Below are 12,210 nucleotides of genomic sequence, written 5' to 3'. Positions count from 1 at the left end.
TGCTGCCACCTATCGTTTGTGTTAAAAAACCCAACAACCTAATTTATATCATTTTGATTTACCAATTTATTATTTCTACAATATCCACAATATTAGTCCTTACATTGAAGTATATATATATATATATATATATACATTTTTTAGGTGATATTGAGCCTTTAAAAATACACACACACACACACACACACACACACACACACACACACACACACACACACACACACACACACACATATATATATATATATATATATATATATATATATATATATATATATATATATATGAAATACTTGTTAAAACATATAAATATGGGTAGCCTCAAAATTATTGATTGAATTAAAGGAAATAAAAATTAACTACATTTCTTTTTTATAAAAACGACAAAAGAAAAACAAGTCAAAGCGGAAACCGAGCCACTTTTGTTTGCAGGTGTAACCGGAAGCGGAAGTGTTAATGGAAAATGGCGAGCTGTATTGACAGTGGACAGGGCTGGCTTCAACAATGAGTTGGAAAAGAGACTTTTGGAGGATTTAAATCAAGAAACAGCAACAAAAACTAAAGGAAAAGTAATGACAGTGTGACTCTACAGGGAATAATTGTAAAAAATATATTATTTTGATAATGTCGAATGCGGGTTCGGTTCAAACCGGAAGTGTGTACGCGGCGAATGGACCTCTTTCCTATACTGTGAGTATTGTTTCTTTTCATACAAACGAAATGACAAATCAACCACGATCATATTGAAAGTTTTACATTGTTGTAAATCAATAAATGAATCTGGTGTTTATTTTCAACGCTGTAAATCAGCTGTAATGTTTTTAGTTAGATTATAGGTTTATTGCTGCATGTTAAATACAGAGACATGTGTCCATGTGTGTGTTGTGTCCCTATTAAATTTGTTTTGTTTGTGTTTTATTAGGACAACCTTATAGGTACATTGCTTGCTATCATCGGGAATTTGCTCATCAGCATCTCTGTGAACATACAGGTGGGTGTAACCAGACTGACGTCAGCTGTTAAAAATAGCTCTCTAACAGGGAAGAAGAGCAGTGTGACGAGTTCTCGTGATGATCTACTTAATTCCCATTGTGTATTATATGATACTATTGATATCATCGTATTATATAGACATTTGTTTGTGGACGCCCTGACCGTAAGCTCGGTATGTGCTTTTTGAGCAACTTCAGATACATCAGATAGTTTCAAGACTCGCTCTGTTTACAAGAAAGTGCTTTATTTATCCATGTTTACACACAATCACCTTTAAAATAGTCTCCTCGCACAGCAGTACAGCTCTCCCAGCTTTCCTGCCACCTCCGGAATGCGTTCTGGAAGTCTTCTTTTCGAAACGTGTCAAACACCATCTGCGATCTGTGTCGGATCTCTGAAACTGTGTCACCTTTGAGCTGATCTTTATCTTTAAGAGGGTGGAGATCGCAGGAGACGAATCTGGCGAGTGATGTGGCTGCTGAAGCATTGTGATGAGGAGGACTCGGTGACATGGTGTTCTAACTCGCGGTCATCGTCCTCAGAACAGGACAATGTTTTTTGGCACACTGACTTATGAAGGTCGGGTCTCTCGGTGACCAAGAGCGCAGCCTCGTGCTGAGATGCAAAACTTGTCTCAAACCTTTTTGATACCATAATGACCTTCACTCTTCTGGGAAGATGTTCCTCTAGGTTTTGTGGAGATTCAGTCAAGAACAATGGTGTTAGTAAAGTCAGGTACTGATTGAGGGATTGAGGTGAGAAGGCCTGGGGTTTCCAGGGAGGTGGTCGCTTAGTGTTTAACGCATTGGATTAAATGAGAATGAGATAAATGCAAGTCGTTCTGGAGAAGGGCGTCTACCAAATGGCGTAAACGGAAGCATTTTGTTCCCTTACATCATGTATAATTGTGTTGAGGTTGATTCGTCCAAACAATGTAAACCACATCTTCATACCAGGCCATTCAAGATCCTGCACTCCAAACCCATGTAAAGGAGATCTTTATGGATCCGGCTTTGTGCAGGTTTGGTTCTCCTAATGAAATGCGTGTTCATACTTTTCTAACAGTTTTAAAGAAACACATATTGCAAGGAAAATCAGGTGTCCCAATACTTTTGCTTATATAAAGTACATCAGTGGTTAGTGTCTGTCATGTAACAGGAGAGAGCTGGCTGGGAATTGACGGAAGGCCGAATTGGAATGAAAACGTTATTGTTAAAATGAGAGAGAAATCATGCTGTTGTGTCTTTCTGCTGCAGCTATCAATTATTCCATTGATTACTCGAGTAATCGGATAAGAAGTACTTTTCTGTCAATTTTTTTTTTTTTAAAGAGCAATACTAAACATAGAAGTGAAAATAAGACAGGTCTTTTGTTTCATTTATAGAAAAAGTGCCATTTTTATTGTTGAAATTGCACACAAGAACATCTGTTCTCCAGTGTTTAGCGGGTGGTGCGTCAGTAATAATGGGCCGTGTGGAAACTTGGTGCTCCATGTGGTGTTAAATGGATTGAAAAAGCTTTTTTTGTATTTAAATTAATCTAGGGATTGATGATAATATAATATAATGCTAATAACAGTTTATTACTACGAGTCTTCCGTGTAGGACATCTTACAGCATATACGGCCATGAGTAAACTCAAGCATTTAAAATGTGAACACACCTAGAAAAATAAGTCCACACCTAAATAAATATAGGCAGAGACACTTAGTGTGTCTCGTCGGTTGTGAGCAGATCTGCAGAGCAAACAAGGTGACTAAGTGAGCACTGCTATTTTATATGTGGAGAAATTTTCATTTATTTTATTTACTTGCTTATTTGTTTATTTCTTTAAACACTCATCAGATTTAACCACATTTTGTCATGCAGACCAGGTCCGATCTAATTCAGCATTGATTTGCACACACACCCAAAATAATTAGTTATTGGATGATGTTGGAGTTCAAATATTTTTAGATAGTTATCGCAGAGAGAAGTTAAGTTTTTAATGAAAAGATAACCGTTTATATTTAGTTTGAAGGCCAAAAGTATTGGGACAAGGATATTCAGAGCCCCCCCCACCCCCAGTCCATATGTGCTTCTTCTTTAAACCGTTACCACAAAGTTGAACACAAACAATTGTACAGGATGTCTTCAGGTGCATGAAATTTTTCTTGAACCTGGAGACCCGAACCATGCTCTTCCAGCTCCGTGAAGATATTGTTATGTCAATACAGCTGCTTATGGATGCTAATTAAGGTTATAATGGTTTGTGGTGTTGATTTAGGAGTAATGTTTGAAGTCGATCAGTGAGAAGGGGAATTTTCTTGGGGAAAATAATCTCGGCTGTAGATAGAGAGAGAGAGAGAGAGAGAGAGAGAGAGAGGTTGCATGGGTTGAAGAGGAAGATCTCAAGCGTCCTTTATATATAGAGCTCTGACCTCAACACTATTGAACGCCTTAGGAATGACTGTGAATAATGACTGCACCCCAGACCTTCTCACCTCACCTACATCAGTTTTTTTTCCTTTGTAATATACTCCATTGAAATAAATTCATGTATATATTGTGTGTCTGTGTGTTTACATTATTATGCTTTGAAATGCATGGCAAAAAGTGACCCATAGATTACCTGTAAAGCCGTAAAACAAGCTTCTCATGGCTGTGACATCATGTCAGGTGCGCAGAACTAAGCCTTCTGCAGCGATGTAATCGACATGTAGATGCAACGTATAAGAAATTATCTGTATGACATCATCATCTCTTCAGCATCACTCATTCTTCGCTTATAGTTTTATAGTGTGTGGTTGTGTTAAAGGTGAAAGGGTCTATTTTTTGACCCTAGAGCCATAGATCATTTCTAATAGTTTATGTCCTTCTTTCTCTCTCCCTCTCTCACACAGAAACAAAGCCATGTGGTGTTGGCAGGCGCTAAGGATCCGAGGCCGTACTACTGCACAAAGACGTGGTGGTGCGGCCTTGTGCTACTGCTGATCGGAGAAGGATCCCTGTTCACCTCGTACGCCTTCGCGCCGCTCTCTCTCATAGCCCCACTCAGTGCTGTGTCTCTTATAGGCAAGTATTATTCTATCACCCGTTTCACATCAACCCGAACCCTAATACAGACCTCTGCCTTATTAAATATCCAAAGAGATTCAAACCGTTTTTTGATTCCCTTTACAGCCAGCTGTATCCTGGGATTTCTGTATTTGAGAGAAAAATGGAAGCCAAAGGAGTTTCTGAGTAAGTGCTCCGTCTTTTGTCCCACCACTGCAAAATAGTACGAGAACAAATAGTTGTAGTTGGGAGTGTGCTTTTTGTCCATTTCTTAATAACCCTGGTGCTACATAACACAACAGAGCCAAGGATTAAAGTGCATCGTGTGCAACCTGGTGCAAACAAACAATACACACAGCAGTGCAGGACAAATACACAAAACACACAAAGTAGCGCCGACCAGTAAACCTACAGTATAATGTGTTATACAGAGCAATGTGCGAATAATGAGAACTGGAAACAAGAGCACACTTGGAAATACTGTATATACACAACAAGCAATCGAGTAGGTGTGCAACAACACAGCATGTAAACAGTTACAGTATGGGTGGTGCAGGGAAACGGGATATTTCGGGTTGTAATCCTGGGGCTTCGGCAGTAATCAAGAAACTATTAGTTCTAATGGAGCAGTGTTTTAAAATTCAATCTTCACTTTTTAGCTATTCTTTCATTAAAATTAAATGTGTTTACCCAGAATGCACTGCATTTTTGTTTATTTATTTTTTTTGTTTTCCAGAACGCTACGGCTTGTCATTTCTCGGCTGTGCCTTGACTGTAGCGGGGACGTACCTCTTTGTCACATTCGGGCCGAACTCTCACGAGCAGCTGAACGCAGAAAACATTGTGAAGCACCTGATTGGCTGGCCAGTCCTCCTGTACCTGGTGAGAATTACCCTCAACATCTCCGAGCATATGCACCGTTTATATGGATAAACATTTGTTGAAATGTGCGCATACAGTTTGAGAAGTCCATCGATGATGAACGTTCTTTTCCTGTTGTGTCTGCGGGAAGTCACAGCTCTACCTCTGCCATGTTAATCTGTATTCTATGTGACTCTCAGGACACGCCTCGGTCTCCGTAGTTTTGTGATACGTCATATTCACGTAGCTGCGGTGGTGTTGAAAGAAATCAATCCACATATTGGTCACAAATTATTGATTGCTTCCTAAACAATAAAGTGCATCTACTAATAATTATATATAAATAAATCGCTTTTTACCGTTTTTTAAAAAACAAATGCATCACGATACAAATGTCAACTTTTTAATCCCATGCACCCTTTTTTTAAATCGATGCATCACATCGTTAACTTTGATGCCAACGCGAATAAGTGAATCTTCCCATCCCTAGTGTGTAGATTTCTTTGATGACTTTAACTTTCTTTTCCTTTTTTGCTGCTTAGCTCCTGGAGATCATCACATTCTGTCTCGTGCTGTATTTCTACAAACAGCACAACGCGAACTACCTCGTGCTCATCCTGCTGTTGGTGGCGCTGCTGGGTGAGGAGCATTTAGCTTTTTTTGTTTTCTTTTTTCTTTTCAGTGTTTTTACTGAAGAAAGTACACATATTGCTAATAAGAATTCCAGGGTATAGGAATTATTTCACGATCACAACCTTACAATTCCGAAAGCTTAAAGAAACAGACAGACAGACAGACAGACAGACAGACAGACAGACAGACAATTTTGAAGTGGTCATAAGCTTCATCGATTTCTGCTTTGATCCTAAGTCCATATCTGTACAACATTTTGCATGCATTCCCTGTGTCTATGTAGGTTACTCTGGGTTTTCCAGTTTCTTCCACAGCATTCCTGATATCTGACGAAGATGTGAATGAATAGTATAATAACAACATGAGTATTTAACCTTTAGATGTTTAATAAAAATTGTCCAAATGCCAATTCCTTATTGCATTATCTTTCATCGTGGCACGAAGTGGATTGTGGATTGTATTTCTCATGCATTTCTCCGTGTTCTTTCTCACTTCAGGCTCTGTGACTGTCATCACGGTGAAGGCGGTTGCGGGGATGGTGGTTCTCAGCATTCAGGGCTCCCTCCAGCTCAGTTATCCCATTTTCTACGTCATGTTCGTCTGCATGGTGGCCAGCATCTTCTTTCAGGCATCGTAAGTCTCTCTTTCTTTTTCTCTTTCTTTCCTAATAATGCAATAAATTCATTTGAACTGCACTCATTTTATTAACGCAGAGCACATTTCTGTTCACCATTTGTACCTTAGAATATAAATAAATAGATATAAAAAAAGAAACTGAAACCTTTAACGCATCACACATTTATTCACAAAGTCCTTTCTTTACTCGGATATATTAAAAAAAACTCGAGCAAAAATTTTTTTTTTTTTAATCACAACAAACATTAAAACAAACATTTGTTTTTCCGATGCAGTAAACAAGCACCAAAAAACGCAATGATGATTCTTCTTCTTTATTGGCGGTTTGCATTCTAATTGAGAGCATGATGCCATTTACTGTGGTAATGGATCAGAGACATTTATCCCTTTTTCCCACGGACCAAAAAAGCACATTGGGGCACATATCCGGCAATTATAACCGTCCGTGTGGAAACATAGCAAAGGTTCTGTTTGGTGTCCCGGTGATTTCCATAATTTGAAGCACCACTATCATTTGAAAACCTTTACAAGAAAAAGTATTCATTTTAGGTACAGTGGTGTAAAAGTGTTGGCCCCCTTCCTGATTTCTTCTTTTACAATAATTATCTTTTTGCATATTTGTCACACTTTAATGTTTTAGATCATCAAACTAATTTAAATATTAGTAAAAGATAAAACAAGTGAACCCAACATGCAGTTTTTAAATTAAGGGTTTTTTTATTATTGAGGGGAAACAAAATCCAAAACTACATGGCCCCGTGTGAAAAAATATTTGCCCCCCCTGTTAAAACTGGTTTATCACACCTGAGTTAAATTTCTCCAGTCACACCCAGGCCTGACTGCCACACCTGTTCACAATCAAGAAATCTTTTAAATAAGACCTGCCTGACAACGTGAAGTAGACCAAAAGATCCTCAAAAGCTAGACATCATGCCAGACAAATGAGAGAAAGTAATTGAGTCTGGAAAAGGTTATAAAGCCATTTCTAAAGCTTTGGGACTCCAGTGAACCACAGTAAGAGCTATTATTCACAAATGGCAAAAACATGGAACAGTGGAGAACCTTCTCAGGAGTGACTGGCCGACCAAAATTACCCTAAGAGCACAGCAACGACTCATCCAAGAGGTCACAAAAGACCCCCACAACAACATCCACAGAACTGCAGGCCTCACTTGCCTTGGTTAAGGTCAGTGTTCATGACTCCACCATGAGAAAGAGACGGCAAAAATGGTCTGCATGGCAGAGTTCCAAGACGAAAATCACTGCTGAGCAAAACAACATAAAGGCTCGTCTTATTTTTGCCAGAAAACATCTTGATGATCCCCAAGACTTTTGGGAAAATACTCTGTAGACTGTGGACAAAAGTTTAACTTTTTGGAAGGTGTGTGTCCCATTACGTCTGGCGTAAAAGTTACACCGCATTTCAGAAAAAGAACATCATACTAACAGTAAAATGTGGTGTTGATAGTTGATTTTGTAGCTTCAGGATATGGAAGACCTGCTGTGATAAATGGAACCATGAATTCTGCTGTTACCAAAAAATTCTGAAGAAGAATGTCTGGCCATCTGTTCGTGACCTCAAGCTGAAGGGAACTTGGGTTCTACAGCAGGACAACGATCCAAAACACACCAGCAAGTCCACCTCTGAATGGCTGAAGAAAAACACAATGCAGACTTTGGAGTGGCCTAGTCAAAGTCCTGACCTGAATCCTATTTAGATGCTGTGGCATGACCTTAAAAAAGGTGGTTCATGATTGAAAACCCTCCAATGTGGCTGAATTACAACAATTGTGCATAGATGAGTGAAGCAAAATTCCTCCATAGCGCAGTAACAGACTCGGTGCAAGTTATCGCAAACACTTGATTGCAGTTGTTGCTGCTGAGGGTGGTGCAACCAGTTATTAGGTTAAGGGGGCAAACACTTTTTCACACAGGGCTATGTAGGATTTTGTTTTCCCTCAATAATAAAAACTTTCATTTAAAAACTGCATGTTGTGTTTACTTGTGTTCTCTTTAAACATTAAAGTGTTACAAAAATAAGAAATCTGTAAGGGGGCAAATACTTTTTCACACCACTGTATATTTGGAACAGAAAATGGCGATTAATCGTGATTAAATATTTTAATCAATTGACAGCCCTAATATGTATATGTGTGTGTGTGTGTGTATATATATATATATATATATGTATGTATGTATGTATGTATGTATGTATGTATGTATGTATGTATGTATGTATGTATGTATGTATGTATGTATGTATGTATATCTCACAAAGTGAGTACACCCTTCACATTAAAGCCATTTTATTATAATCTTCTCAAGAGACAATAGTATAGAAATGAAACTTAGATATATTATAGTCAATGTGCAGGTTGTACAGCAGTACATATTTACTGTCCTCTAAAAATAACTCAACATAGTCATTATTGTCTAAGTAACCGGCAACAAAAGTAAGTACACCCTTAGTGAACATGACAAAACTGAGTCCAAAGTGTCAGTATTCTGTTTGCGCACCATTGTTATGTATATATATAGAGAGAGAGAGATAGATAAAGAGAAAGAGAGAGTGAGTGAGAGATAAATATCTCTCTGTTTCTCTAAAAACATTTTTTCTCTTTCTTTCTTGCTTTCTCTGTGCTTTTTTCTCTCACTCTAACTCACTCTTTCTCTCTCTCTGTCTCGCTCATCTGTATCTCTGTGTTTCTTAGTTTCTCTGTCTTTCTTTTTCCTCTCTCTTTTGTCCTTTTCTATCTCTGTTTATCTGAGTGTGTGTGTGTGTGTGTGTGTGTGTGTGTGTGTGTGTGTGTGTGTGTGTGTCTCTCTCTCTCTCTCTCTCTCTCTCTCTCTCTCTCTCTCTCTCTCTAACGATTCTATACTTTTATTATAGCTATTAACCATTTGATCATTGATGAGAGAATTTCTCTTTTTTTTCAACACCCTTCTGACTAAGCGTTCCATGCTGTAACCTTGGATTGATTAGAGGCCTTTATTTTATCCATGCTTTTTTATTTTTGTTTTCTTATCACAGATTTCTTGCCCAGGCGTCCCATTTGTACGATTCGTCCCTCATCGCCTGCGTTAACTACATCTTCTCGACCACGTGTGCCGTCGGTGCAGGTAACACACTCGTCTCCATTACGAAACGTATCCAACACGGCATTCATTCCAGGATTCGAGCATTTAATACTTTGTTTTATTAGGTCCATTGTAATCATCTTGTTACTCTTCTAATCTAGGAGCCATATTTTACCTGGAGTTCAACCAAGAGGATGTTCTGCACATCTGCATGTTTTTATTAGGGTGAGTGGGATCTAGATTATAAATTGCTTACTCGGCGTTTACATCCTACCAAATATAGTCACATCTCATTATTGATTCACGATTGGTGTTTACACTGAATATAAATCCGATCTCCAGTAAAGAAATTTGTCTGGACAAAAAGTTTGTCACACGTACTTTTAAACACCCAATTCCACATTTAGTCCCCCTTTTCTGAGAAGATGTTTCACTAGATTTTGGAGTGTGCTTGTGGAGATTTGAGTTCATTCAGCCACAAGTAAAGTCAGGTACTGATGTAGGGTGAGGTGAGGAGTCCTGCTGTACAGTCAGCATTTCAATTCATTCCAAAGGTTTTCAGTAGGGTTGAGGTCGGAGCTTTTTTAGCAGGAGATCTTCCACTCCAAATCCATATCTTCATGGAGCTGCCTTTGTGCTGGAACAAATATGATTTTCAAATTCATAGCATTTCCCTATCCAGACTGAAGCTTGAAAACCTATACAAGCTACCTAGAAGATTCCTGGGGACAGTAATTGAAATGGAATCATCTCTGATATTTCTCCAGTCTATTTCAATACACATTAAACGAAGCACGTTTTTAGACACAGACTCGTACGATTGCATATTCTGACGTCTGAGCATCAGCATTACAGAACATTAATTCATGTACTGAGGTTCTGCTGTTTGTTTTGACAGATGCGCCGTGTGCTTCCTGGGCGTCCTCCTCATCACCAAAAGCAAGAAGAAAGCCAAACCATTCGAGCCATACGTGACCATGGACATGGTCAAAGGTTGGTGCATGAACATCCAAGAACAAAAAACCTGAAGTATAAAACATTGAATGTATTAGCATGTAACAGAAATTTATACCGAGTCATGTTTACTCAGCTTAATTGATTCTCAAACACAATAAAACAATTATAATTGTTGATATATTGTGATCAACAGTAGGTTTCCATGGTGTCTTCAGGGCAGATGATTTTGTGATTTTTATGAGAAATTATGAACTGTAATGTGTGATGTCTTTCCAAGCACCTATACTATATGGACAAATGTATTAGGACGCCTTATTTTTGCAGATATGGGGCTCTTCCACAACAAAATTGTCCATGACAATGCTTGTGTGCACAAAGCCAGCTCCATGGACATGTGTGATACACAGGGTTGGAGTGGAAGTTCTCCTGCTATAGAGCTCCAAACCCTTTTAAACACATTGGATTGGAATCAGAGCTGCACCCCAGGCCTACTCACCTCACCTACATCAGTACCAGACTTTACAGCCTTCTAGCTGAATAAATCTCCACAAAGTCTAGTAGAACATCTTATGAGAAGTAAATGGGAATAAATGTGGAATGGGATGCTCCAAAAAATAAAAAAAATAACAAAAAGGTCTCCACAAACGTTTGTCCATATAGTGTATATTAAAATCATAATAATGAACACCACACTGTCGCTGATTATTAATATTAATCGTGTATATTTCTTTGCTTCTTCTTTTTAAACAGGTGTTCCAACGATCCACGATAAAGGCTGGCCTGTTCAGCCGGATTATAACGGCTCCTTCTCCTACGGCACCCTCGTAAACAACGATGGCGTTGCACCCGCGACTCTGCCGGTGGCGAATCAGGAATCGGGCGTATCTCCAAGCACGGGTCACAAGTACCAGGCAGACGAACTCAAAAAAGACTAGCTACATGATGATAAATCTATTTAAAAAGAATATATAAATAAAAGCTGCATTTGACCTTCTGGTCACATCAGAAAACTGAACGAGTTGCTGGTAAAAAATAAATTACAAGACCGATTTTGCTGCAATTTCAAGCTTTGAAAGAAATCTCCAGAACTGTAAGGCTTTTCTGGAGCACCACACTGTCAGAACTTGAATCTGCGGACGTCAGGGTGAACCTTTGGTGTGCTCAGCTTTTGTGTGTCTTTCCATTCTAACATACTATAATGCACTTCATTCTTATCGCAATCAGAGCCAAAGACAATTTGATTCCCCTTCAATTAGATTGGACCATAATGCAGATTGTTGTTGAAGTAATGACTGACCTGTGATTTTAGTTTCCCATTCGCACATATTTCATAATGGAGACTAATAATAATAATAATGTTTATTCTAATATAAAGTTGCCTTAGAACAAAATGCTGAAATAATAGAGGTCCACCGATGATCGGATCGTATTTGCCAATAACCAATTAATCAACCAATAGTTTTTTTTAAATGCATATTGGATAAAAATTACCAAAAAAAACACTCCATGTAAAATACTACTGAATTATTTTTATTTTTTTTACAAAAAAACAAACAGTACCGACTCATGAAAATGTGCTAAATTAATATATTATTTATAAATTATTAGGGAAAATAAAAGACATGCAATCAAACAGAAACAAAATGTAACTGCAAAAACATTTTTTAAATCCAAATTTTTTTTTTAAATGACACTTCAAATAAACAGCACGTGGTGTCAGTGATTGACCTCTAGAGGCCGCTTTCGTACTGTGCAACGCAACCTGGAAAAACTGTCTTTTTCAGCAATCAGTTATCGGTGCAAACTCGATAAATTGGTCGAATCGGGGGAGGGGAGATTGGGAAAGAAATGATTCAGTAAAGCGTTATTTAATGTATTTTTGTGGATCTCTCGCCGTCAACGCTTTCATCCTCTATCCGAACACTGTGCATCTATGCATCTACCGGGGATTAGATCAGCAGCATTTTGCTTTATTTCTTTTCTATAACTCCTGCAGTATATTGCACAAGTTTTTGCA

The 12,210-nt window shown here is 38.3% G+C and overlaps 1 protein-coding gene across 1 annotated transcript; it reads left to right on the top strand.

The window, feature by feature from the left end:
• The first annotated feature begins 432 nt into the window (after positions 1 to 432).
• Positions 433 to 11,208, top strand: nipal3 (NIPA like domain containing 3). The gene is made up of 11 exons (XM_046856553.1): positions 433 to 690; positions 923 to 991; positions 3,875 to 4,046; positions 4,155 to 4,214; positions 4,765 to 4,910; positions 5,432 to 5,528; positions 6,020 to 6,155; positions 9,190 to 9,278; positions 9,398 to 9,461; positions 10,135 to 10,229; positions 10,944 to 11,208. Exons 1-11 carry the CDS (start codon positions 625 to 627, stop codon positions 11,126 to 11,128), a joined length of 1,179 nt encoding a protein of 392 aa, XP_046712509.1. The 5' UTR covers positions 433 to 624; the 3' UTR covers positions 11,129 to 11,208.
• The last annotated feature ends 1,002 nt before the right edge of the window (positions 11,209 to 12,210 follow it).

Source organism: Silurus meridionalis, chromosome 8 (genome assembly GCF_014805685.1).
Source record: "Silurus meridionalis isolate SWU-2019-XX chromosome 8, ASM1480568v1, whole genome shotgun sequence".
Lineage (NCBI taxonomy): Eukaryota > Metazoa > Chordata > Actinopteri > Siluriformes > Siluridae > Silurus > Silurus meridionalis.
This window is presented reverse-complemented; position numbering and strand designations above follow the sequence as displayed.

What these genes read in the sequence shown, in the direction of transcription:
- nipal3 (XM_046856553.1), top strand. Translation starts at nt 625, where the DNA reads ATGTCGAATGCGGGTTCGGTTCAAACCGGAAGTGTGTACGCGGCGAAT. An exon ending in GCATCTCTGTGAACATACAG is followed by an intron (nt 992 to 3,874) that starts GTGGGTGTAACC and finishes TCTCTCACACAG; the next exon opens with AAACAAAGCCATGTGGTGTT. An exon ending in GCTGTTGGTGGCGCTGCTGG is followed by an intron (nt 5,529 to 6,019) that starts GTGAGGAGCATT and finishes TTCTCACTTCAG; the next exon opens with GCTCTGTGACTGTCATCACG.